This window comes from Toxotes jaculatrix, chromosome 18 (assembly GCF_017976425.1).
Source record: "Toxotes jaculatrix isolate fToxJac2 chromosome 18, fToxJac2.pri, whole genome shotgun sequence".
NCBI lineage: Eukaryota > Metazoa > Chordata > Actinopteri > Toxotidae > Toxotes > Toxotes jaculatrix.
Genome location: NC_054411.1, coordinates 9,796,450 through 9,824,151, shown reverse-complemented (window position 1 = coordinate 9,824,151; position 27,702 = coordinate 9,796,450). Strand labels below are relative to the sequence as shown.

Below are 27,702 nucleotides of genomic sequence, written 5' to 3'. Positions count from 1 at the left end.
AATGCTGGCTCCTAACAAAAATTCCCATGTATGAACTTCAGAGATGAATTCTAGCATCTTTTTGGAAAAGATCTCATGTGGAACACAGAATAAATTTGTGCTTGATGACTGACTAGGGAGTTCTTGGTTAACTTATGGGCTTGGGTGACTTTAGGGCACTTCCATTGAACTCTTTCACAACACTCCCCAAGTGGCTGACCTTGCCCCACCCAGCCTCTGTGATGACGTGAAAGGGCTGCTGACAGCTTCCAGCAGATGTGTCACCTCCCAGCATCTCTGGCAGAGAGCTGGCAGGATGCAGATGTCCTGCCTGACAATCTGCGGCCTAATCTTAGCACGCGTCTCCATGTGAAAAATAACACAGTCACTGAAGCTGCATGTTAAAATTGAGAGTTTTCCAACAAGACAAAGCTTTATTATTTAAATACTGTGCGTCTATTAAATCTAATAAATACTAAGAATTAAGAACAGTTACCATCAGACTGCCAGTGCCAAACAAAAGATTCATTTAACAGGGAATGTTTTCCTTAATGTTTCCAGAGAAGATTCTTGGAAAGAACCTTTCATTAACAGTTCTCATCCGTACAAAAAAGGAAGTAGCCAGTCAGCTGCTGATCATAGTTCATTCCGAAAGTCATATTTGATTTTATAAACAGTGCTCCCTTGTCATGCATATTTGGGGTCATTCAGTCATGAACTCCTCTGTGGTGGGAAAACAGACCAAGAGTCAACAGTCACAGCGGGGTCCTCTGTCCTGAACAGCCAGCCTCTATGTACAGTGTGTCTACACTTCACCTGCACTTTGCACAGATAGTGTAGGAGGAGAATGTTTGCTATAACTAACATCCTTTTCCTTGCTTTTACCAGATATCTGGTCAGCTGAGGCACAATTTGACATTGAATTTTGGTTTGTTTTTTTCATATTTTTATTTAAAAAAAAACAACAAAAAAAAAACATTAGATACATTAGAATAACTCACTGTGAAACTGAATGATTACATGTAATTCATTTAATTCTAGTTTGCTAGATTTTTCCCATAGAACTAGCTCTTACTCAGCGTCTGTTAGGGCACTCAAATTTCCTAGAAGGCTGAGGCTCAGTTCCATGGAGCCTTGATTATCTCCTGGTTTTTAACAGGCCTCTTTGGTGCCATAATTGCATTACAGCTGGTGTTATTGCTGCAAAGGAGTCACGCATGCTTTGAACAAACAGTGTAGTTACAGTCTGTTCAAATCAATCAATTAAACACTGCAGGCAAAAGGCTACGACTGTTTGAAGGATAAGCACTTAATTTGTTTATGTGAATCTGTGTGTGCTTGAGTATGAAAAGAAAAAAAAACTTCCATTCCAGATGAGGGGACACTGGCATGATTGTTAAATGCCGTAAATCATAAAAAAGTAATAAAACTCTAATAAAACTGTAAAACTCTGGTAGTCATGAAAATGTGACATTTAGCATTGTAATTTATACTGTTAATCTTAAATCTACATACAACTGAAAAATAATTCACTACTCTTTTTGTTAAGATTTCCCTAAACACCATAGTTTTGATTAATACCCAGCTGATTCCCTGGAAATGGACAATGAAATGTGAACATGCTGTCTAAGACAAAAACAAGCTTTTTTTCCTCCATTCAGTCAATGATAAACAGAACAATCTGAGAGACATTAATTCTCATGTTCAGACAGCAGCTGACTGAAGCTTAAAAAAGACATGTTGTGTCAGTCTGTCAGGCATACATGGAGAGGTAACCTTACTGATTAAAATGCATGCCCTATAGCAAAGCTTAAAAGTGTGTTATGGTAAAAAAAAAAAAATGGAGATGTATTATGTTCTCCAACAACCACTTTCTAATCCACTAAATACTAGAAGCAAAACGGTCAGCTATCATTTATTTGTACAGAAAGAAAAATGTAAGAGATCAGACAAAACAGAGCAATTAAGAAACAAATGTGAGACCATGGGAGACTAAATGGTTCTTCTTCATCTTGTTCTTATTATTATTACAGCAATAAACACGGGGAAAGTTTCCTCCAGAGAGATCAAAATTTAAGCTGTTCAGTTGAGTAGACTTACACTGCCCCCAAGTGAAAAATCAAGGAAATAACACTTTGAATTTATTCCATGCACATGGAAAAAAAAAAAGCAAAATTAGGGCTGTACATCATGCTAGCCAGACCCAGATTCAGAATATGTAATCATGGTAATTAGTATTAAATTGTGATGAAGCAGGGATCCACTTGGGAAGAAAAAGAAGAATATACTCATGCCAGCTACTTGCTCTGGGTAATCCTCCTCTCAGGTGCAGAATTAAACCATTACATCTATCTCCACCACTTTACCCACTACCAGCCAAAGGTGTGTAGAGGACCTGTTATGTATTACAACAAGTTAAAATCCATCCAAAGCCAAAAAATTTGACATCCCCACTTGTGCATAATTTTACACATCTATGCATCCAAATTGGGAAAGTGTTTATTGTGTTTATCTGCACTCCAGTGTGACCCTTATTGTTAAGCGTGAACACTCTGCAGACAGAAAATCCATCAAAAACATAGCAGAACAGTTCTTTTTTTTTCAAGTGCAAGTTACAAAACTCATTAGCTGATGAGAGTTCTAGCCAAATCTGAACTTCAGGAGGGCTTGGGATCTTTTTCCGTTCAAACTATTGATATGAGCTTGTCAGGGTTTGTCATATCACTCCTCACTTAAATCCCATTGTGCTATAATTTATTAATTCAGACTGAACTGCTACATTTAGTCATGCAGATTAAGATTTGTAATAGTCAGACCTGTCTTAACACGAAGGGTCTTGCCTGCATGTCAATCAATCCTGGGGCCCCTATGGTCAGAAAAGCCTGTCCCATTGCAAATCTTCCTATCCATCCATGCTATCATATATTCCTGAAGCACAAGCTGACTTTGAAGTAGAGTCCTGTATACCTTTTCAGTGACTACATACATGCACCATGTAACCACTAGGTGGTAGACTTTCATTAATGATACAAAGAACTTAAACTTTTAACCGATAATGCCTTCAAATAAGAACCGGACATTCTTCAGATTTTCAAATTAAATTTTTTTATACTTTTTACACGTCACATACTCAACTAAACTGCAATAATAAAGTTCTGCACACTTGATGACTGATACGAGATATACAGAAAAACATCTCTCTAAAATAGCTATCAACAATGACTGACATAAAGTAAAAGCAATAACGGCTGGGTTCCTGTCGACAATACGCCTATTTCAGGAAAAATAAAAGAACACAGCTTTGCACCGTTCAAATAACACTGTTTTTGGATCTATCATTTATTCCAGATTAGCCTGAACGGAAGGTGTTTTTGTCAAGGTAACGTCATCGATGCATCCCGTGGTTAAAATCCAAAATTCACCCATGCGGAAGTTTGGTCCCAAACCAAGCGCACCCAACGTGCTCCAAAACTAACGTAGTGACGTAACCTCTTTGTGTTGGCAAATCACGGTGTACGCTGGGCGGGCATTGTGAAGCTGTAGTTGAGTGTTAGCAGGCTAACTAGAGAAAGAAAGCTAACTAATCGTGAGAGTGGAAGTAGAGCTAACGTTAAAGGAAGAGGCAACTGTCAAAACAGCAAAGAGAACAGAAATTTTTGTGAAGTGATATTTCTGTTAGATGACTACATGAACAGATTTGCAGCTAATTAATCAAATACCGTGTTTGTCAGATGCCCGAGGAGCATTTTGGATACTACATCGATTGTCCCATTTCCAAACGGAAACCATTTCTGGACAGACAGTTCGTGCTAGCTAGCTAGTTAAGTGAATCATCCAGGAGACTTTTCATTGTCACCTAAAAATCCAAACTGAATGTTTTGTCTGTCATGAGTCCGGCCGGGTGCTCCCATGTGAACGGTTATAAGGTGGACAATTGGAAACAAAATCTTCGAGTCATATACCAATGCTTTGTTTGGAGTGGTACTGCTGAGACCAGGAGACGCAAGGTAAAAACACAGGAACTGCAACGTTAGCTTTAGAAACAAAAGTGGAATAATTTTAATGTGGCACATACAGACACAGAACTGGAGTGCAAATGATGTCCCACATGAAGCACAGTCACTGCACGGGGTTGAACAAAACTACGGACTTACTGAAACTACTCTTGCAGCAGTAATGTTGCTAGTACTGGGGTTAGCCAGCTAGGTTATCACCGGTAAGTTAGCTAGCAAGACTCTGCTTGTCGAACTGCGGAGACTTCTTTGCAATTTTAAGTGCAACCCTTAATTTGTCTTTAGTAGCTAAAGCGATCATTATTCAAGCTTTTTGTCGTGAGCCAATCGGCTTGGTTAGCCGTGCGGCTCTGTTTGGTAGATGCTAAATAGTTAGCTGGATGGCTAAAGTTGGGTTTGAGGAGAGTTGTGGCCATGGGCTAACATTACCACACCAAATGGACCTATTGTGTCTCTCCACACGCACACACTGTGCCCACAGATTAGCGGTTCGCTCCTGGGCATCCCAGGTCAGTGTTGTTTGTGTACTGGTCATTCACTCAGGAGTTTGGATGCTGGGACATCAGCTCATTACTTTATTGCCAATTTCTTTTTTAGCTCATCCCACACCTGCTCGGCCTACACAGCAGCTTCGAATAGCGCTTTCCAGTGTGAGGTCATCACTGAACTGTATTGCAGTTTATCTCACTTTACCACCCTTTCGCTTTCTTTTTTTTTTTTTTTTAACTTGTCTTTTTTTCGTGCCATAGTGTTCATGTTGGGAAAACAAACTAGAAGCTGCATTTTCACTGTGGATTAGCAACAATTTGTAGGTTGCTTGATTGTTGTAACAAGAAATCCATGCTTCTCTTATATATGTCACACGTTTTTATGTCGTTGTGCTAAAATAGGTGCGTCAGAGTGATGCAGGATGGACAGAGCTGGTGAGTTGATGCTTATTCCCTCCTCATCTTCACTGACATACTGTAGGTAGTTCAAATGAATAAGAGCTGGCTTGCTTTCTCTCCTCTTGCTCACCTACCTGTGTGCCTCAGTGCCTTTTCATTTAATGGACTGAATTTTAGATGTAAACCTATGTAGCGGAATAATTCACTCCCATCCTTGTATCTGCTGTTATTTACTGTTACAGCCAGTAAGTCCTCCTGGTGGGAGGGTGGACTGTGACCAGAACAGCAAAAAATCAAAATTCATTTACATTGCGGTCATGTCACAGCAAATAGCTAGTACAAAATGGTCAATGACCTTTTTGTTTTTGCAGTGCTGTAGTGACGTGCTTTGGTTTGAGCACTGTTCTCACATTGTTCTTTTTTGATGCTTTTTACACCCTGAAGTGCAACAGAGTTCATCTGAAAATGTATGCAACAGTCCTGAAAGGTTATCACACAACGTAGTGGGTGACAGTGCAGCATGAATGAATATTAATTTCGACTGTTTAGTTTTTTTCTCACACTCCCAACTCACAGGAATGTAATCACCAGGAGCTCAGGCAGTCTGTCATGGAAATAAGACTGGTCAGGGTTGCTTTCTAATTCTTACTTGATAGTGATTCAAAGTCTCCTAGGTGTATTAAGCTATGCAAACCTGGCTGGTATGACCAGCAGCTGCCATTTTTGACCTTTCACCCCTGACAAAAATCTTTAATCTTTCTGCCATGTCAAGAGAAACACAGTGACAATATCCGAAGGGTATGGTGACTTTTCCCTCCCCTGTTTCACTACCATGCACTGTATTTGGTGGCACACCGCATCAGTCCTCCAGGTTTGAAGCCCACTAGTAGTCATAGTCCCCAAGGTTAAATGGCATTCAAGGACAGTTTTAGATGGAAACCGTTTAGGCTATGCTGTCGTGAGAAGGTTTCTGTACAATTTAAACCTGTCATTTGAAGTTTCAGACTGGATTGTATTGTGTTTTTGTACTCTGTCCTCCATCAGTCCGTGTCATCATTCAGTGCAGTTTTTTCCTTACAAATGAACACTATCTAGTACCTCTCACATGCCACTGTGCAATAGACCTGTGGCCTTGGAATCTTAAGATAAATATATGCAACTGACAATAGGCTTTTCTAAGGTTTTAGTCATTGAAAAAGTGCTTTGTAATGAATAGCAACATTTTAGATATATAATTAGGTTTATAGACATTTTTGGCTGTAATACAAGTGAAAAAATAGGGGCTACCCTCTGTTTTTATTTGCTTGTATTAGAAATGTGCTATGAATGTTTTTCTCCTTTTATCTGTGCTTTTAAAGATTGTGCTTAGTAGTCCTCATGCTGTCGTGTTTCTAAGTGCACTCGTTGATACACTCAGTTGTTCGACAATTAGCATTTAAAGTCAATTTTTCTTATGAGAGTCCTTGTTGTAGTTTGATTTTGTTGTGTAATAGCTGTCTAACATCTATTAACATGTGTACCTGGTGGTTCTGCTCTGCCGATCTGGGCCCAGACACTAATAGTCCATGTGACTGATACAGAGAAAAAAGAGGTAAAGGTGTCTCCACTGTCTAATTGCCCTCCAGGATGCCTGTATGGGAGTATGAATATTGTGCTTCACACTCCCTTAATCGAGCTTCTTTACCACCTAACATGACTTGCAGAACAGGTGAAGTGCTGCTCCTGTAGTACAGAGACAGTGTATTGTCATGAGGTGAGGCAATCTTGGTTTTTGTTCATGACTTTGGTGGCTAACATCACGTCCTGGTATCTTAACATTGTGGAACAGATGTACAAATACAAATCCTGCATTTGTCCTTGCTATGTTGAAATGGATATTTGAATAGATGACCACGACATAGAGGGATACTCTGAGGGTCAGCATGGTTGATAACAAGAGCTTATCACTGCACTGTTTACCGCATATTTGTCTTTCAATAGTGCAGTGGTGGCAAAATCTAGGACTAGGATGTAGTCTGTAGAAAAGAGGCACCTTCTGCATAGAGGGAAGTTGAAAGACATCGCCATTCAATGACTGAGGGATAGTAGAGATGCATTTTGGCATTACATTTAGACTTGGTTTCATTAACCAGAGGCTTTTATCCTGAATTGCTTTTTTTTCATCTCCCCTTTTTTCCTCATTTCTTTCTTTCCTTTTGTGTTGTCTGTCCTCAGCAGCCTCCCTGCAAGCTGTCATCCTCTCTACCTCAAGCTAAAATCAATTCCTAGGCGATGTGCAGGAACATTGGTGGAAAATCTGTCACCTGCTCTGCATGCACAATATAAAACCCACATGGGTAACAAATGGCTGAATGAATGCCATAGTTACAGATTTCCAGAGATGACACTGTGGCCCAGTCTGGCTTGGGATCTCTTATCTTTTATTTGAAGACATTAGGATAGTAATTCGTTTGACAGATTAGTCCTTGATAAAACACACACAAGTGTCAGCCATAAATTATGAGTCTAACTTGGTGACAAATTAGTCAGGTCTTTCGCATATACATGTCTTAATTGTCACATCTGTGCACAAACACTAACTGTACCTAAATTATTCTATAACTGTATGTGACAGAAATGCTCTGTGGAGAAAACAATTAAGTGCAAATTGAGCAGTGTATTAAAGACGGCCCACTAAGGGAGATGGCAAGCATAAACAAGTGTGCAATATTGTCTTCCCTGTGGTGTTAATGGGCTTTAAATCCAATATTTTTTTGCACTTCTGTGCTTCATTATATGCAATGAGTGGTTAAGGTATTCTACATGCCAAGAGCTGTCAGTTAGTAGAAAGCTTCTGACTGGCCATGCCTCATAGCCAGAGGGGCAACACCCAATATAAACTGTCAGTTTGTGTCATGTCACAAAAATCAGTTCCATTTCAGAGGAGGAACTCATGTTTTCATCTACTTCCCCTTCTAGCTTCCTGACTCCTTACTTTGACTCCTCTCTATTAATCTTAATATTGTTTTGCGGTATTATATTTAGTGTGAGTTTAGTGAATCATTGTTTGAGTATGTCATGTGAGCTTTAGTTTGCTTTTGTCTGAACACATTTCTGATGTTTCCTCTTTTAATTGAGATTCATGTCATACCAGATTGCGAGTTGCCATTTAAGGAGATTTGCACAGAAGGATGTCAGCACATTTAGTAGTTCACACAAACCTACCCTTGCTTTTAACAGTTGAATTCCTTCCTCTTTAGGCCCCAACTCCAATCATATTCATAATTTATATTTTGTGAATGGCTGTTGTGGTGGAGGGATGATGTGAATATTCATGAAGTTTGTGGTTATTTATTTTGCATGCTGCTCCATCCCCTAGGATGGACTCGATTTACTATCCGTAAGAGAAGGTTCTGTGTCTAGTAAAACACTGCCAGCATGAAGGAATTTGCCGTGCTGTTAAACCAGAGCTATTATCTTAGGATGAGTGGAAATTGGATGAGACGAAAGCAGGGTGGGTGGGGTTGGCAGAATTTTTACAGCCATAACTGCTTTGAAGAATCTGCTGTCACTTTGATTAAAGGGGTAAGGATCATGATTAGAGAGATGACTGAACTCAACTTTTTATTTTTTATCTTCTAGTTTTGATAAATCATATATGATCAGAGGAACCACCACCCCCCTCTTTTCCCACAAGTTGAAACCCACTCTCTGCTTGTGATGAGAGAGGATGAGAGAGAGAAATCATTTGCTAGATACTGCTAAGAAATACAGAAGTAGGAAAATGGATATGTTTTCAAGGATGACACACATACTTCCTTCTGTCACTGCTTTCTCCCACTTCACACACACACAATGCACAGAGGCACAGCCCATCCCAGAGAGCGGCTGATTCCTGTGCTGCGAGCAGATCTCTTTGTCAGATCACTCTCCATCACATCACAGGCCTGCTCCCTGACTCATCAGCATACGTTTGTAGCATCAGGATCTATTCCTCCAGCCTCTTCATAGCCCTCCTCTTCTGCGCTCACTCCCACGCTTCTTCTTCCTCCTTTTGCTTGCTTTCGCTTTTTTTTCTATTTGCAAACATAGTTCAGCCCACAATTCTTGTTTGCCTTTTGATTATCCCATTAAATGTGTGCAAAAATAATTGCTTGTATCGTTTATCTTTTTGTAATTATAGTGCTGTAGTTGTTACAGTTTTTAAATTGCACAAAATATTCACTGCATTGTTAAACTGGCATGCTAAAATATCATTTTCTGTTCGCAGAGGTTTGCATCTGAATTCTTGGTTCCTGTGAAATGTACAGCCAAGCCTCTAATCCTCTGGTTTTCCCCTCTTCTTTTTCCTCATACCACCACCTCATAGACAACACTCAGTTGGTTTGGAGATGTCTGATGTTGGTCCATGGCCCTCAGCCAGGCCTACTTCTTCTATGTCTGTGCACTTTGTGTCACTCCCAGGTCTTTTCTAATGTGGCCTTTGGTCTGTCCGTCACTGTAGCTGTGGCTCAGTGACTCAGACTAAACAAATGGCACAAGGTCTGCAACCTCCTCCCAGAGTAATCGTGGGCTTGGTGTGTCACCTTGTGGTGTCCCTTTCACATGCTTTTTGCCTCTATACTGGGTGTGTTATGCCTTCCATCCGTGCTGTTTATTTTTGATCAAAGACGCTAGAATAGAGCACAAGCTTTGGTACAGCAGTTTTTTTTGCCATTGGCTGAGAGCTTGGTTTCAGACTGTGTTAGCAGTCTTCCACCAGGGAGATGGGATGCTGCATGAGGATGTTAATTGGCAGTGTTAAACTTTGCCTTCAGAACAGCAATGGAGTAAAAAAGACTCGTGAAAAATAGGTTGACTAAACAAATTTTATTTTTGAGGGCTTATTAAATGCAGTAAATGCAATGACCATGGAAGCTTGTAAGGCCTGGTACCAGTCTTAAATCTGAAAATGTGTGAGTGAGGACGAGTATGACTTGACGTTTTGAATATGCTCGTCTCTGTGTAAACTGCGTCCAGCTCTAATCTCAACCCCTCTTTCTCAGCCAAGCTCCAACTTCCATCCCTCCCTCCCTCCCACTGATCATTTCCCTTCTTTGCCATCCTTTCATCCATAGACCGCACTTCTCATTTGACTGTCCAAATGAGTCTGGAAAGACACCACTGCTACAAAGCATGCTGGTCATGGCCTGAGCCAGCCAATGAGGCTGCTGTCCAGCCCTCCCTTAGTACCACCATCTGGCTAATGAGCTGTCAATCACTCTCCAGGGGCCGACCAAGCCCAAAACCAAGAGGCAATCAATCTCTTCTAGTGTGGACACTCAATTATTCCCTATTGTTAAAACCTTGAATCTAAGTGACCGCTTTTCTTAGGGACTTGGCATTTTGTCTGGAAATGGATCTCTGTCCTTGTGAAAAAGGTGAAGATTGTGGCGTAGGCCCTTGCACGATAATTTATTACTTAGGTCTACTTGCTTTTAAAGACTCTGTAGTGCACTAATAGCCCCACTGTGCCTCTATTCTGTAGGTAATGCTTATAGGTTTTTTCCTGGGGGTAATGTGCAAGGCTTTGTGGACCCTGATTGGTGCCACAGGGAAAAAGAAGTAATCAACATGTCATCTGATGAGGTTTGAGTCCAAGGGGACCAGTAAGAGGCTCTGTGCAGTAGGTGTCAGTCTCTCTTCAGTGTGCTTGTGTGTTCTTTCGGTAGAGGAGCATGGTTTTGGGCATCTGGTATCTGCAAGGTTTGACAAATGATCACACAGCCTTTTGTTAAGCTGGAGCTTGACTGTTAACCATCTGTGCACACAAACACAAACAGCCTTGGTCAGTCTACATCCTGGTTCATTGGCTGGATGTGGTGCTGTTATGGCGCTTTCTTCAGAGATTTTTTTTTTTTTTTGAGACAGTACAGCTAGTTTCTAAGCATATGTGTTTGATTTGTATTCTATTAGAGCCTCTCTGAACATGTGTAAATAGACTCAGGTAGCCAGTCTAGGACCAAATTATTCTGTCACACCTAAGTACTTGCTAACTGTAGCATACAGCAGCCCTTTTCCTTGTACTTTTGTAAGCTGAAACCCTTCTGCTGCCTCTTCTTTTTTCCCCTACACCCTCTAATAGCTGGAAATAAAGAAACAAACACAGCCTACCTCTCGCTAATCGAGTGATCTTAATCTCATTTACACATGCACGCCTTTGTAGATCCATCATATGGACTGCAAACTCTGCTCTATCACAGCAGACTACACAACTTGCACAAACCCCCTGACAAGAAGATATACTCCATTGGCTGGGGTGCCGGGTTTAGCTGTAATGTCTTTACAGCACTGTGTGACAGTATAAGGCCAAACTACACGTGACTCAAATTCATTTGGATGAGGTGGGAATACATTCTCACAAACAGACCACACACAATGTTATTTTCAACAGAGGTTGCAATGAGCTAATGGAGTACGAAAGTGAGAAGAGAATAGAGGAAGATTTATATTATGCATGTGTGTGTCTCTAGGGCTGTTTATTGAGACTGCATATTGCAGGGCAGGCATTGTCATGTGGAGATAGTGGGGATGTGGGTGAGGAAGGAGGGGGGGGTGGGGGGGGTAACAACATCATCCTGCCAAGGCACTGACAGGCTGCAGCCCCACGGGGTCAGTCAGCAGCACAGTTCTGGAGCATCACCATCAGTCTCCTTCCCCAGCCTCCCTCTGCTTGTTCATATTAAATATAGAATCAGAAAGGACTGTATGTATGTGTGTCTGAGTACTCATAGCAAATGTCTGACAATGTCAGTGTGTGTATATATTCTTATGGAGAGTTTATTTGTGTCTTTCTATGCTTATTTATAGTTTCCAGTGTGCATATCAGCCATTGTTAATTTTGTTGCTATATGGGCACATGTGTGTTTAGATGCATACACAGGCTTATGAGTGTGAGGCAGCGTGGTGAGTCACTGCTCTCATATAGCCATGCTCTCTACTCTGTATTGTCTCTCTCTCCCCTCCCCGCTCTGTTCTTTGCAGCAGCAGGAGCGTGCTCAGTAGAGCCAGACCTTTGTCCACATCATAATCGTCGTCGTCATTCTCTCTCCTCCTCAGTTACAGCTCATCACATTACTGGCTCCGTTTGAATATATGAATGCATTAACCTAAATGCTGAGGGAGGAATAATTCAGGCAGATTGAAAGAATGCAGGGGGAGAAGCTGAGTGTGAGGCATGGCTGTTGCTTTATTTAGATTTATCTTAATGCTGCTAGATCTAAAACACTCGAGGATAGTTCATAGTTGTTCCCCCTTGTTCGTTGTTATTCGACGGCCACTCAGAGTTTCAGTGCACCCGTATTGCATGTGATGCCATCTTATATTCACATCAAAGATGTATTAGAGATCTATTCATCCAGCTGATGCCTTTCTGCATCTGTTCTTCCATCAATCAACAGCTTTGTACATTAGTGGGTTATTACCCTGGACATGGGGCCCAGCCTCAGAGAGCGCATCCCAGATGGGAGATGCAGCCTAGCGCAGCGCAGCACAAGCATGAGCTTGCTACCTGTCCGACACTTGTTCCAGTCATCTAAGCCAGTGACTGATCAATAGCTGATGTAATAGAACATTAAAAGCCCTGAGCGCACAGATGCAGGACTGCTGACACTGAGGAACAGACAGTCTGTGAACTGTGGGTGCTGGAGCAGAGATGGATTTTCTGCCCTCTAAAGAGGTGTTGAGGCAGGGGAGGGTGAGGAGGACGGTAAGGCGTGGCATTGGCAGGGCTTCTTGTTTTTGACTTGTAGTCCTGGTGCAATGAAGGGGGAATGTGGGATTAATAGCATCCCTTTTTAGGTAGGACAAGCTTAGAGAGGCAACTAAAACATACATTTAGGATTACAGATGAACTTAGCTGTGTTTCCACACAACATGTGGTCTCTCATTTTGCCTCCTGCTAGTGCATTTAGGGTTTCATTTAGACTCCAAAAAACACAAGTCCTGCTTCACTCTGTCCCTTTTTAACTTGTCTGTGCTCTTCTTTTCTCTTTGGATGCCAGTGACATAAAGTCTCTGTCTTAAAACTTTAAAGAGTCTGCTGTAGATGTCAGTCCAGATCTTGGTTTTAGAGTCAGTCAACACTTTGTTTCTTCCCTCTGTCCATCACTCACCATCCATCACTCTTGGAAAAGGTCCCCTCCCTGTTTTGGTGCTGCCCCTTCTCTTATTCAAAGTTGGCTGCCAAATAGACCAATTTAAATAAAAACAGAGCTTAGTGTCTGCGACCGTGTATATCCCTACTACTGCAATGTCATCACAATGTAGCCCACGCCTTCTAATGCTCAGCCAAAACGCAGGCCTGTCTGTGAGTTTTACGGCCTATGTGTGGCAGTGCACAGTGGCATATGTCTGGGGTTTCATGTAAAACTCATCCCTAGCATACCGTGATGTCAGTGAATGAACAAGTAAACATTAAATCACCTCTGTCTGGGACTGTTATTTCAATCTTGCACCTACCTGCTTGTGCAGAATTTTGGATCATTTCCGTCCACTCCCACAGATGAGCCATCCCAGATCTGCACAGACTCAGGTCTCAACACAACCTTTTTTCGGCTAAAAATCAGTTTGACCTCTCCCATAAGGAGAATAAGACACATTTTCAGGAAGTGCGGGTACAGTTGCTGATCTGTTTATTAAACCACCTTTAGAAGGCATGTGTTTAAAATGGAGCCTGATTTTATATTGTTTTTAGAAGCCCATATTGGCTAAAAACATCTTGAATTACTTAGAGAGTGAGTGATAGAAACAGTACTTTATTTGGTGATGTATTTGGATGCTCACTTCCAACTAAACTGCTACAAATCCTTTATTAGCAAGATTTGAGCTAGTTCTTGAGAGCTAGTTCCCAAACAGAGCTTCATAATAAAATTGACCCAGAATGTTTTAGCCTTTGATGTTGAAGTTTTTGAGTCATCCTGTGGGTTGTTAAGTGTGATACACTTTATCCATCCACATAAGCAGTATCAGTTTTAGTTGTGTAGTCATCCCATTACACAGACTGTTTTGTGTTATGTGTCATCCAGGGAGGGAAGTGAAACTGACTGGCACTGTCTCTTTTATTTCTCTGCTACAATAAGCTTAAATTTTGTTCAGATGGTGTCAGGTTATACTTTTGTAAAAGAAAGGAATAGGCAGACAATACAGTACAAGGCTGTTGAGTTCATGTCCAGTAACTTTAGTTATGTAGGAGTGCGTGAACCTGTCCTACAAGCTAGTTTCACACAGTGACACTGAAAACTAGTAAATCTCTCCAGCCCAATACTTACTTTCTCATTTTGCGCCTCTTCACCTTTGCTTCACACCTCCTTTCCTTCTGTCTTCTCTCTATGAGTGGGCGACTCATTGCAGCAGGTCTGCACCCTGAAAGGCTTTGATTAGATCTCTGTTTCCTCTCCCCTCGTCCCTTCTGTTATTCAGTTTCTCTCTCTCAAAGCAACTCTACGCTGGCAACTCTCTGCTGCACTTTCACTCATATTACCAGCAGAACTGTTCAGGCAAGTCAGTGACTGTATTCACTGGTAAGAGTTTTTTAATGACCCAAGTCAATTCATTTTGAAATACAGTCTGCATTCTGTACATTTTGTAGAGCTTCAGAAATAAAGCAGAATCAGGTGTATTCCTCATATTACCTCAGGACATCTTCAGATGCTTGTGCCGTGTATCACAGCCACATGTAATCCATACAGAATTAGAGACGTGATTCACACAGAGCAGCGATTAAAGCTCTCTACTATTGCATTGTCTACCATATTGTGCCACATTCACCGTGATTAAGGCTCCAGCTCCAGCAGCCAGCTATACATTTTCTGTCATAAACGCAGACAGCCTGTATGTATGTCCCACCATTGTGTTCATTAGCTCGAATGTTATTGGATGCTTTTATACTGAAACCTGTTAGATTGATTGGGGTTGTGCGTTAGATGTAAGAGCTCTTAGACAGCTGCGGTCTTGAGGCCTTCACAATGCAGTTATCATGACTCAAACTCATACATGTGCATGGGCTCTCACACAGCAAATGTATAACGTTTCTTCCCAGAATTTGTGACAATGTTCACCATCCACACACTTGTCTACACCAATTTGTTCCGTCCTCTTTCCTCCTTTATCTTTCTACATTTCCCTACTCAAAGTTGGGCACTCGTAGACCAATCCCTCTCAGGACTACCCTTTCCCACAGTTGTATAACTTTTTGTGCATTAGATGAGGACCTGTACTCTTGTGCAGCCCCCATAGGGCTCATTTTTGCAGATTTGCTGAAGATTTCAGGCATTCTAATACGCAATTTTTCCAGTCACCTCTGAGTGCTGTAGTCAAACCGGTCTCACACACACGCTCCAGCCGCTGCCAGTGTGTGCTGCAGACAGATCTTGCTTGCCTTCTCCAGTGTGCCTGCCAAGCATAAAATCCCATCATGCCCTGCATGTGTTAAAGAGTGAAAGATTCAGTGTGGAAATATGTTGTTATTCAGCTGCACTGGATTTGTCAACAGGCCCAGAAATCTTTGGTCTGTCTTCATATCAGGTCTTTTCAAACACTGTTTCCTCCAAAGAGTGACTGACTAGAAGATACAAATCTAACTCAGCTGGCAGAAACTTCCACTCTGTCTGCCTGTGCCACTCTACATTACAGCTCAGAGCTCTGTCCTGCGGCAGAGGATTTTCTTACCATACTGACCTGTCTTTCCTTTTCCCCTTTGCACCCCACTCCAATCCCCGGTCTTCCCATGGGTCTCTCTCTCTCCAGGCCAAGTCGTGTATCTGTCACATGTGTGGCGCCCACCTGAACCGACTCCACTCTTGTCTCTACTGTGTCTTTTTCGGCTGTTTTACGAAGAAACACATCCACGAGCACGCAAAAAACAAGAGACACAATCTAGGTAAGCCACACACGTATTCCTTCATTGCACTCTAAACTGTCACAGATATCGATCTGAAGCAAATCTTAATTAAATAATTGCTTTATAGTATTAAGACAATTATGTATCTATATATTTAACAAAAGATCTCACAATAGACCTAGCTATATATTTGTCCTTCCTTATGTCCAAGGCTCACTTGCATCACGTCAGTCTTCACATTCACATTCACATGCACTCCTGTGGTCCACTGCAGCATCAGCTATTATCAGAGGAGGATTACAGCATTACTTTGGGCAACTTCCTCCACTGAGCAGACAGGGAGCTGAACCTCTCTCTAACTGCAGCACATTACCATTCTGGTGGGAGCTCCTTAGCCAGTCAAATGTCATGGGTTTAAGCTGCGACATTCGCCTTCATACAGCAGCAAGGGAGGGGTAGACATTGCTAATCCGCAGCTTCTAGAGAGCCTATCTTCACACTCACATGCCCATTAAGCTAAATAAGACAATGGCACTAACGAGCAAAGATTTTGATATTTCCCTGACGACGACAGCTATATGTGGAAACAGAATGAAAGACAGTGGGGTTGGTTGGTGCTTGTCTGAATAGCTTTAATTGATTTAATGCATTTCAACAGTTTGGTTACACACACATACCCCAAGTGCACGGCTACAATGTTAATTAGCTTTGAGCATTCCACAGGAGCCTCTCTGACATTGGCACTCTGTTCTTCTCCACCTCTAATCAAATTAATCCAAAGTCCCCTGTCTGCTAGACTGCTAGACAGCAAGCTCCCTTCTCAGGGCGCCTTCTACATCTTTTTCACCTCCTTTTCCTAACAACCTCACTCCTCGGGATTCCTGTCCTTTCTTCAAGCTACCTCATTCTCTGGACCCCTTTCACATCATCTTCTTTTCTTACACTTTTTCATCCTCCCATTATTTGCTGTCGTCCTTCACTCAACTGAGCAAGATTTATGAATTCCTGCTCGTCTTGTGCAGTACTTATTGTCCATATCTTTTCCCTCTCGCTGCCTCTTGTATTGCTCTCATTTTTCTCTCTGAACCGGGTTGCTGTTGTCCAGAGAGTAGCATCCTATTCAGTGCACAGTTACCAAATGTAGCTGTGCTTCACTAGAGAAAAGAATGATGACATGAAAATGTGATCATGTTTTGCAAAGTAATTCCTAATTTTTTTCCGCATTATTTATTTGTGTATTTCCACACACGCAAACATGCAGAAACACATACACACACAAAAATATCTCTGTGACGACAACATAACACAGGCTTGTCAGATTTTCTATGTGATGTGTTAGCTCACTTTCTCAGTATAGGTAGCACCAAAAACAGAAAAAATGTCCAGTTAAACTAAAAATAGGTTGTCACGGCAACACAGCTGAAGTATTGTTGCCGTGGAGTTTGAGAATGGAAGAGGGTGATGTGTTAGTCTAAAGCACGGGTGGGGATGGGAGACAGATACACCTATTCCATCATTTGTTTCCCTCACATCTCGTATTACTGTTCAGTGCAGGCGATGAGATTCAAAAATACTGTGGTGAGTGAAAAATGCAGGTGGAGAAAGCACTTGCCTTGAGGCTGGCTGTGCCAGCGGGGTTGAACAGTAAAGTAAAACCCAATGTGTAAGACTCTGCTGAAAAAAATCTCTTTGTAATTATGGCACAATCTCTCTTTCTCCCTCTCTTTTCTTCCTTCCTGCTTCCAGCGATAGACTTATTATACGGTGGAATATATTGTTTTGTGTGTCAAGACTACATATACGACAAAGACATGGAGCAAATTGCCAAAGAGGAACAGAGGAAAGCCTGGAAAATGCAAGGTAATGTATTTTGTTTTACTTAAAGCAGCTTTTGAAACAAGACCATCTGATATCTCAGTGCCATCACATTTGTCTTCCTTTGTATCCACAGGCATTGGGGAGAAATACACAACATGGGAGCCGACTAAGAGGGAACTAGAGTTATTACGACACAATCCAAAGCGGAGGAAAATCACTACGAACTGTACCATAGGTGGGCAATAGTCTGCACATCTTAATCAGCAGTTTTTCATCCCTAGACAGTGTGTGTGTGTGTGTGTGTGTATATAGATGTGCCTATGGCACAAATACAGTAGGGTTCACTCATGCATTTAAGTGTGATAACCAGGGTCAACAGGACCAGGCAGCACCACAGGCAGTGCATTTGGTGGGGGTGGGGGGGTGCAGAACACAGCGTTCCCTTTCTGGTAGATGCACACACCACAGAAGGCCTGAATCGGTCTGTGTCTCCCCAGAACTTGTTTTCTCTCTGTTGTATTTTCTCAGTTGTCTGTTTCTTTGATTTCCTCTTGGTATCTCCATTGTTGTCTCTAATTTTGTACATGATTGATTTTACCCTTCCCTCTGCCCACTGTGTCCTGCTATCCTTCATCCTTTTATATCTTCAAACAGCGTGGTTGTTAGTGATGATTGGGCACTAGACCGAGGACTGCTCTAAAGTGTTTAAGCTCTCACTGAGCGCTCTCTTCCAGAACCAAACCTTGCTCACTTGGATTAAACCCAAGACCTCGCTGTGTCTCACCTGTTCTGCTGGCCATCACTGGAGGACTGTAGCTTTACCTTCTCTCTCTAAATGAATCCATTCACAGCTTTGGGGTCTGCTCCAGGATACACACAGTTTTGCTGGCAGACGTGACCCAACACCATATTGTTGACTTTCCAGTTACACAAAAAATAAATCTGAAAGTAACAGTGGCTTTTAAGTTGATGTTTTTGGATTAACTAATTCATATTTGTTTTAATTCTAAATCTAATTAAGGATGTATTACTTTATAAAAGACTTAAATGATTAATTGATCATCAAAATAGTTGCTGATTTCTGCCCATTTTGCTCATTACAAGCAAGCTGACGAGAGCTAAAACTCAGTCCAGAGAAAGAACGATCAGGTCTTTGGTTGTGATTCAGATTGCCTACATTTCCAGCTGTATGAATCAGAATCGCTGTCAGGTTTAATCGTTGCCATGTTGTTCTCACTTTTAACTTCCTTTCTTTTTGTCCCGCAGGTTTACGAGGGTTAATAAACCTGGGCAACACATGTTTCATGAACTGTATTGTCCAGGCCCTAACACACACACCACTGCTGCGAGACTTCTTTCTCTCCGACAGACACAAGTGCGAGATGCAATCAAACTCCTGTCTGGTGTGTGAGATGTCGCAGCTCTTTCAGGAGGTATGATGCACAGTTTGCATGTGTGAACTTGTTGTATAGGTTTGTTTAACCCCACAAAGAAAAGAAAAGCATATGATTTTGAGCCAAACTGAGCCATAATTTGAGAGATTTTTTTCAACAACCATATAATACAGAATGTTCTCTCAAACTGTAACCCTCTGCAGAAGGCTGAGTCACTGTTGCGCTCTTTTGTTGAGTCCAAAGAGGGAGGCAGAGAGGAAGGAAAAAAAATCCTGCCTGAAAGGAATGTACAGAGCCACATACAATGAATGAATGAATGAGCAGAATGCAGTAATTACACCTTTATTGAACCTGGTCAGTCAGTGCGAGTTATATCGCATAGCCATTTATAGCCTTTTAATCTTAGCTCTTTAATACAAAAGTTTGGCAGTTTACATCGTTAAGAAACTCGTTGGCCCTGAATCTTACGTAATGGCTGCCTGGTCTGCTCCCACACTGCCTCGCTTTTTTCATACACCCTCTCACTTCCCAATATATATGGGCCCACAGATGGCAAGTGGTGCTATAATGAGTTGAGTCATAACCAGTCCCCCCCAACTCCACCCTCCACAGCACACACACACAGAGCCCTGCCCTGTCGCAGCTGCTGCAACTGTTCAGCTACATAACAAATGATGGAAGTAATCACTGACCTCTATCACCCAGAGAGGTGGTCATTGATTGAGTACTGAGACACAAAATACAGGTTCAGTCATGCAAAAAAGGAAACAATAATTAAACACTCACCAGCATGCACTCTTTTCTACCTCATTACCTTGTCCCAAACTCTTTACTTTCATTGCTTCTTTCAAACCCACCTCCATAGTGTCATCAAAAGCTGTCCTCTGACTCTGCAGACACACATGCGCGCAGCTTTTTTTAGTTTTGAAGGTGAGAGCTGCAGCCTGCTTTGATCAGACACTCTATCCCCCTCACTCTCTCTCTCCCGTTTCCTCCTCGTCTTGTAGCGTCTTTCGTTTGTCAGCCACCTTCAAACTGCCGAAAAGGAGCACAGTCTGTAAGATTCAGGAGAGACGTCGGCGTGGCATGTTTTCCCCTCTCACAGCTCAATCAGACTTCAGAGAGAACTGTGGAGAATTAAGCGAGGTGTGCGCCACAGCTAGGTAGTGAAAAATGAGAGCCCTCTATGGCATTAATGAGCTCTGGTTGGAACTTCATTGTAGCATTTGCACACCGCCAACTCATGCGCTCTGTTCAGTTCTGTTACTTTCTTATCCACATCTCATGACCCTGACCTGGATTGTCACTCATTCTAATTCCCATAGCAACCCAAAAGCTATGCAGCGATTTTGCACATGGATCTTTTTTCACCTCACATCCCCTCTCTCTGAGGATGTGCTGTCATTAGCTGGTGCTGTTCACCGATATGTGCTGAAATTCATTCACATGTCATTAGGCCTATAGAAACGAACATTTAAAAGAATCAGCGTGACTGACAGAACATTTGTGCTCTGGTTCAGCAATGAATTATAGATAACCCCTTGTGGCTATAATGTTGATAAAGAGGTGATGAAGTATAATGCACCCAGTAACAGCTGGAAAAATAGGCTAACCACCTCTCCTTCTCACCGCCACCACCTCTTCCATCTTTCTTCCCTGCTTTCAGTTCTACTCGGGCCACCGTTCGCCCCACATTCCCTTCCGGCTGCTGCACCTGGTGTGGACTCACGCACGTCACCTCGCAGGCTACGAGCAGCAAGATGCCCACGAGTTCCTCATTGCGGCTCTGGACGTACTACACAGACACTGCAAAGGGGACACCATCAGTAAGCTTCCCTTAATTCTCTGTAACCAAGAACAATATTGTCCTCATCGTTGATACTACTTTAAGGATCAGAATCATACCAAATTGTCCTTAAATGCATTGAGTTTGAGTTTTTTTTTTTTGTTTTTTTTTTTTTTTGTTTGGCATGTTTATATTCTTAAACATTTTTGTCAAGCCAGGATTACAGCTTGTTCAACACTGGGAAACGCATAAAAAAGACAGTTGTCAGTGGAGAGATTGAGAGGATTATGTCTGGGACTGTGCCATCTACTGTCTCGTCTGAAGCGGCACAGAGAGTTATACCTTAGATCTACCCACAGTGTCTTACTTCACTGGAAACATGCTCAAGGAGACTGATGGTGTGTACCAAGGGGACATCAAGCAAGCAGTGTGAGTGTGATGTCAATAGGCCCTGCTGCAGTGCAATGACAGGCTGACTCACCGGCAGACCCTGCAGTAAGGCTTGCTCTGATTGGCTATAGAGGACTCAGAGAGTTGTGAAGTGGCAGAGGATGTGCTACAGGGGAATGGTAAAGTGAGAAAGAGGGCCTGACAGAGGTGCTAAAGAGGCTGTTGGTGTTGCCCATGTGTTTATTTTCTGCTCTGTTGTCCGCAGGAGACGACAATGGGAAGAAGGCCAACAATCCAAACCACTGTAACTGCATCATTGACCAAATCTTCACTGGTGGCCTGCAATCAGATGTTACCTGTCAAGTTTGCCAGTAAGTTTGTGCGTCGATGTTTGCTTTCCATTCATTGTAATGGAGCGTCACGTCACCACCTGTACTCCTCCTCCTTCTTTTCCTACATTTACTCATTCATTCATCATGCATCTGTCCTCGTGTTCCTCTGATGCCGTAGTCACCTCTCGCCGCTGGGCTGACCGTGGACACGCCTGTTCTCCCAGATTGGGTGAACTACTGGTTGTGTCCTCTTCACTGCTCTTATTTAAACGCCCAGTCCCTGGGGTGATGCTGTAAGGGGGTCGTCTAGACAGCAGCACAACCCAGGCACTGCCTGCCTGCCCCCTAGAGCTGTCCTGTCACATTAGCACTTGCATGCTGCACTGAACTGCAAAGCACCTTGCCCAGACTAGCAGGCAAGCCAAGCCCAACTCAGTGTGACGTTACCTGCCTCTATAGTGAAAACAGGGAGTGTTGATATAGAGCTAGTGATGGCGTCTTGTGTATCATTCAGCTGTAAATCGGACCCCCTCAGAGTCATTAAACAAATGTCATGCTGACTACCTATTACAAATGGGTAAGGCCTTAAGCAACAGAAAATGCACCCCCCCCCCCCCCCCCCCCCCAGAGTGAAAAAACAAAAATGGTACCATATTGGTGCCATATTACTGCAGGGATGCTCTCTCACCATCACAAATCTGTGACCAGTTGCTGTAACAGCCACCTGCTGGTACTACTGGGTATTACAGCACTATGACTCATCTGATTAACAGTAATAATGTGCGACAGTCCATCCCCTGTGCACATATATTTATCCTGCATGCATTCTACTCTGGAAGCATCCATTTTGCTCGGGCTGCAGTCCATCACAGTCATTGGACTGCAATAATATAAATTCCTTATGTAAAGCCAATTTTCTTTGATGTAACACTTCATTGAATTGCAAATGGGCCTGGAAGAGCAGTGTGGATATTATGCACATGCACACACTCAATCTCCCAGCTGGCTTAGACAAAAACATGATCAGAATCTACACAGCCTGTGTGAATTTAAGCGTATCTGTTACCATCTATGTCATCATCCTTTCATCATGACCTGTAATAAGTGACACACGAACCTACGCACAACCACACACTATTAATTAAATGTGATAATTGGATGCCCATCTCTTTTTTTCCTCTAGTGGTGTTTCCACGACGATAGATCCATTCTGGGACATCAGTCTGGACCTGCCCGGCTCATCCACGCCTTTCTGGCCCCTTAGTCCAGGAGGGGATGGCAGCACAGTCAATGGAGAGAGCCACCTGTCAGGGTCCACCACGCTCACAGACTGCCTACGCAGGTACGCCTTGAGTCTCAGCTGACACCAGACAAGTCATCTTTTTTTCTCCCCATCAGGATTTTTTATCCCTTATATCTGCTGTATCTAAACTAACTAAACTGAATTCTCTAGAATTTGGAATATTTAATTGTGCTAAATCAAAGGCAAAAAACTCACAGGTCAGATGCCCTTTGATGTACAGTACAACTTCTAGCTATGATCCTTTGTGCTGATGCACAATAACACTGATATTGTTAAAACTTTATTAGAAATAAAAAAAATGTTCATAACATTTTGAAAAGAAAGGTGGTATTTCCACTCTCTACCTATTTTTTATTCAGTAGGCTTATTTCCCTGCATCCCTTCCTCCACTTCTCCAAATTCATTGGTATCAAATGTCTCCACTTGTAATCAAATAAATTTCATTCATCCCTCCACTTGTGCGAGGGGACACACGGCGTGTGCTCAGCCACAACAACCCTGTTATCCCTGGATCTCATCTTCTCCCATCACCAGCTTGGCAGAGCAGGTGTGACCTCTCATATCTCCTCTTCTACCTCTTCTTTCTTGTAATTTCTTTTCCTCCTCTCCTTATCTTATTTCATTCCCTCCCCTCTCCACCTAATTCCTTTTCCCCTGTGCCCTCTCTACCTCTCGCATTTGTCTCATCCTCCCCCTCTCTCTCTCGCCTCCTTTCCTTCTGACTTTTTTTTTTTTTTTTTTTACTGCAGCTCCTTACACACCCCTAGTCGCTGCAGCAAGTCTCTTAAAGGTACAGAACTGGTTGGTGCTGTTGCCTTGGTGATAGAGGCGTTGGCAGTACCAACAGGGTTTTGGGTTGGGTGTACTGACTGCACCAAACCTCTCCAAGCAGACTTCATGGCTCGGACTGGATATCTTCAGATTAACTTCAAGCCAGAGCTCTATAACTAGGCAGGTGTGGCGGCATATTTAAAGGACATGCGTGACATAACCAAAAGAAATATACCACACAGAACCCATAACAGCTTTCTTCCTCTTTTTCCCAGATTTCACTTCCTGTCTTTTTTTTTTTGCCCACGTTCTCTGCTCTTACACACTGTCTCTCCTCTTCTCTTTTTATTCCAATCCTCTCTCTGCAGGTTTACACGACCCGAGCATCTAGGAAGCAGTGCCAAAATCAAGTGTGGTGGTTGCCATAGTTACCAGGAATCCACCAAACAGCTGACAATGAAGAAGCTCCCCATCGTAGCGTGTTTCCATCTCAAAGTGAGTCAGCCGGTGACAACGTGCTGCCAATTTGTTACATTATCTGTCACTATCTGACAATTTGATTATTTAAGGGTTTGTCAAGCTTTTATCGTTCACGCATCTAATTTTGTCATCACTTTAAAAATAGCAGATGCATTGGGGTTTTTTAATGGGGCTGTGTGTTGTGGCATAGACCTCTTTTTTTTAACCTTCATTCTATTTAATTCTGATGTTATTTTTATAACTTTACCCTTATGCTCATATTGCAATATGTGCATATGTTTATATGCAGTAACTTACATTTTTCCCCGTGTGGATGCATCCTTGCATCTTATGGAGGCAAAGTTCAGAGTTTGCAGGGACTTAGCTATCTCGTACATTGCTTGTGCGTAGGTGTGTTCATAATGTGATTCAGTTGTTGGTGCATTACCTCCTACTTTGTAGCCCTTTCACACAGTGTCCCAGGACACCTATGATTTTAATGACTCGTACAGTCCGCCACTGTCCATGTTTTATTTATCATACTGTATTGGAGGCCTATAATGTATTTATGATATTCATAGCAGCAGCCTACAAGAAGAGAGTCTTACATCAATCCAAGCCTGTTATAATGTTGTTATGAAGGTGTAAGTATGTGACAGCCAGGGTGGGAAACATGCATTTCCATTTTTACCCAGATGTGTTGTATTTTGTATGTTGTAATGATGATGCCTGTTATTTCTAAATATGTTCCTTCTCCCCTCCCCCCACTCCCACTCCCACTCCCACTCTCTCTCTCTCTCTCCTGCCATGTTTCTGCCCCTTCCCCCCTCTCCTCTCTCCTCTCATCTTCCGTCTCTGGCCATCTCCAGCGGTTTGAGCACTCTGCTAAACTGCGGAGGAAGATCACTACATACGTTTCCTTCCCTCTAGAGTTGGATATGACGCCTTTCATGGCATCCAGGTGAAGTTTTTTTTCAGTTTTGTTTTTTGAGCAGCCCCCTCAGCTTCTCCAACCATATATTAAGCACTGTAATGCCAGTGTGACCACCAGCCAGGAAAACACTGATTTTTTTTGCTATATATCTATTGGCAGCTTCCCCATTTGCTTATTAACATTTTAATGTTTCTAAATGTACATATGATATACTATACATGCTGTATACTCGCAGTGGTTGCGCACATCTGCATGTATGCCTAAACAGCTTTATTAAATGCATCCTATAAATATATATTGGTGTCAGTAGAGCATGCAGCAGCAGTCTTGCCCCACCCCTGGCTGTAGCATACATTCACTTCTGTTCAGAGTCAGAAAGATCATTAGTGAAACAGGCAGGGAAGATATCTGCTTTCATAGGATAATCCTGCCACCTAGTGGACTTATGTGTCAGTGTAGCAGGTTTACACATGTATGTGTTAAAAGTGTCTTTTTTTATTCTCTGTCCTGTGACTTGCAGTAAAGAGAGCAGAATGAATGGGCAGTATCAACAGACGGTTGATGTATTAAACAACGACAATAAGTGAGTACCTTGGGAAACGTATTACAGCAAGCTGGGTTGTTAACACTCCATCGTCAGCATTTACTCTGCAGCACTGTCATCGCAGGAGAAATTTCTACTCTTGCACAGCAGCACATGCTAATGACCTGAGGCATCTGGCTGTGACTCCCCCAAATTAAATCAATTTGAAGCCTATTAAAAGCTGCTTAGTTTTCTTCATCCATGGCAGTTACAATAGCTTTCATTTTCCGCGACATTTGCTAGGAATTTACTGTCTTAATACCGCTGATGTGTTACTACTTTACAGGGTTTTAGACAAATTAATACACCCATAAACGAGGACTTTGTTCAATGCTTGTGTCAAGGTAAAGCAAGAAAACAAAATAAGAGCAAATTCAAAGGAGGATGTTTATCCAGCTCATCAGGGCTCTTTTATTTTCAGGTATTCCTTGTTTGCGGTGGTCAACCACCAAGGCACATTAGAGAGTGGCCACTACACCAGCTTCATCCGCCAGCACAAAGACCAGTGGTTCAAATGTGATGATGCCATAATCACCAAGGCCAGCATTAAGGATGTACTCGATAGTGAAGGGTAAGAAAGGAGACAGACATTAGCAGTACCACGAGAATACAATGTGGAACCTGAATCCAATGTTTCTCTTTTGCTCTTTAGGTATCTCTTATTCTACCATAAACAGTTCCTTGAGTACGAGTAGTCTTTGTGACCACTGACCATGAAGAACCACTGCTTCTAATGAGAGAGAGCCAAGGGACTGGGCACAGGATGAAACACAAACACACAAACCTACCTGAAACTCTTTGACTACCAGTGTGCTCCTCCAGCTCTGGAGGACAAAAGTAAAAAGACGTGTGAAATCATGCAACCTTTCAAAAGAAAAAAAAAAAACAAGCACTGAGCTACTTCTTGGCATCTACTTGACAAAACTGAATGAAGAGGAGAGAAGGAGGAAGAGTCGGGCGTCGTCAGTTCCAGGCTTAGGCAGAGGGAAAGGGCCCCACACCCCTCACTCTCTCTCCCTTTCCCTTCCTGCTGCACGGGCAGAGTCTGAACGTGACTGACTGTCATGTTGATTGGGCACATCTGGATTTTTTTTTTTAACAGTATTCTGACACCCCCCCCCCCCGCACACACCGACACACCCAGACACACCCTCCATTTCTCTCCCATGGTGCTCTCATTTCAACTGACCAAGCATTTAACTTTGTCATGATGGAAGTCATATGCACTTGGGACTGAACGCAAAAAAAAAACAAAATAAACTCAACGTATTATGAACTTTGCAAGAACATTTTTAAAGGTATGATTATGATTCTTATCATTTGTGAATTTAGTTATAAAATACTGTATGAATCTAGTATACATCTATTTTTAAGAGCAAAGAAAACATGGGAGAGAGATGCTGCCTTTGCCAGTTGCTGGGGAAGCGCTGCCATGGAAACTAAAAAAGATTTGGACCTGAGTGTGCTCATGTTCCATTATTTACTGTGTTGATTGTTTTATTTTTAAGTCTGGTTGAGGGCAGGGAATATCTATTTTTTTTAGCAACTCATTGAATTTTGAGTTTTTGTTTACTGTTCTTTTCAGTGTCTTTTTTTTTTCTATTTTCAGTACAGTTGTATGTCCCTCGCTGTCCTGGTACTGGAAATGTTTTTGGACGTATTATACTTTCATTCTTGTGGAATTGTTGGTATAATGATGGTGATGATTAAATTGGCTCACCTTTGCTGTTTATGAATTGTATGTTGAATGTGAGCTTTGGGTTTCGTATGGCACTCTGAAGAGAAGACATACATACAACACATGAACTCCAGACGAGGTCTTATATTATGTGAGAATGTGGTCTCTCCTCATTCAACACCTTGAATGCTCTGTGCAAAAAAAAAAAAAAAAAGCCCATGTAACAACACTGCATGCAAGTGGGCTCTCATGATCTTATAATATGTGAAAAATTGCCCTCAGTAATGCCGCAAGGCCTGCTGCCCATCAAGATATTCTGTTCTGTAGTTTGATGATGGGACAGCAAACATACAAGCTATGTAGAGGGTAAAACACATTGCACGTATATGGGCACTGTGCGACCACCGCCTGGCTCTGAATCCATCAGTGTTAATCTTCTCCATGGCAACCGTGCGGCTGGTGTAGACCGGTGTGGTTCGTGGTGTGTCTTGCCTCTGCAGTGCAGTAAACCCAGTGC

At 42.3% G+C, this 27,702-nt stretch overlaps 1 protein-coding gene across 2 annotated transcripts; it reads left to right on the top strand.

The window, feature by feature from the left end:
- The first annotated feature begins 3,530 nt into the window (after window positions 1–3,530).
- Window positions 3,531–27,462, top strand: LOC121198915 (ubiquitin carboxyl-terminal hydrolase 22-like). 2 transcript variants are annotated; one of them, XM_041063291.1, is made up of 14 exons: window positions 3,531–3,986; window positions 4,883–4,915; window positions 15,644–15,776; window positions 17,484–17,597; window positions 17,689–17,790; window positions 18,822–18,988; window positions 20,616–20,775; window positions 21,391–21,496; window positions 22,641–22,799; window positions 23,900–24,026; window positions 24,860–24,951; window positions 25,445–25,507; window positions 25,929–26,078; window positions 26,160–27,462. In XM_041063291.1, the coding sequence occupies exons 1-14, from the start codon at window positions 3,867–3,869 to the stop codon at window positions 26,200–26,202; spliced, it is 1,569 nt and encodes a 522-aa protein (XP_040919225.1). In that variant the 5' UTR covers window positions 3,531–3,866; the 3' UTR covers window positions 26,203–27,462. The 2 variants fall into 2 exon arrangements, with proteins under 2 accessions (XP_040919225.1, XP_040919226.1); XM_041063292.1 differs by lacking the exon at window positions 4,883–4,915.
- The last annotated feature ends 240 nt before the right edge of the window (window positions 27,463–27,702 follow it).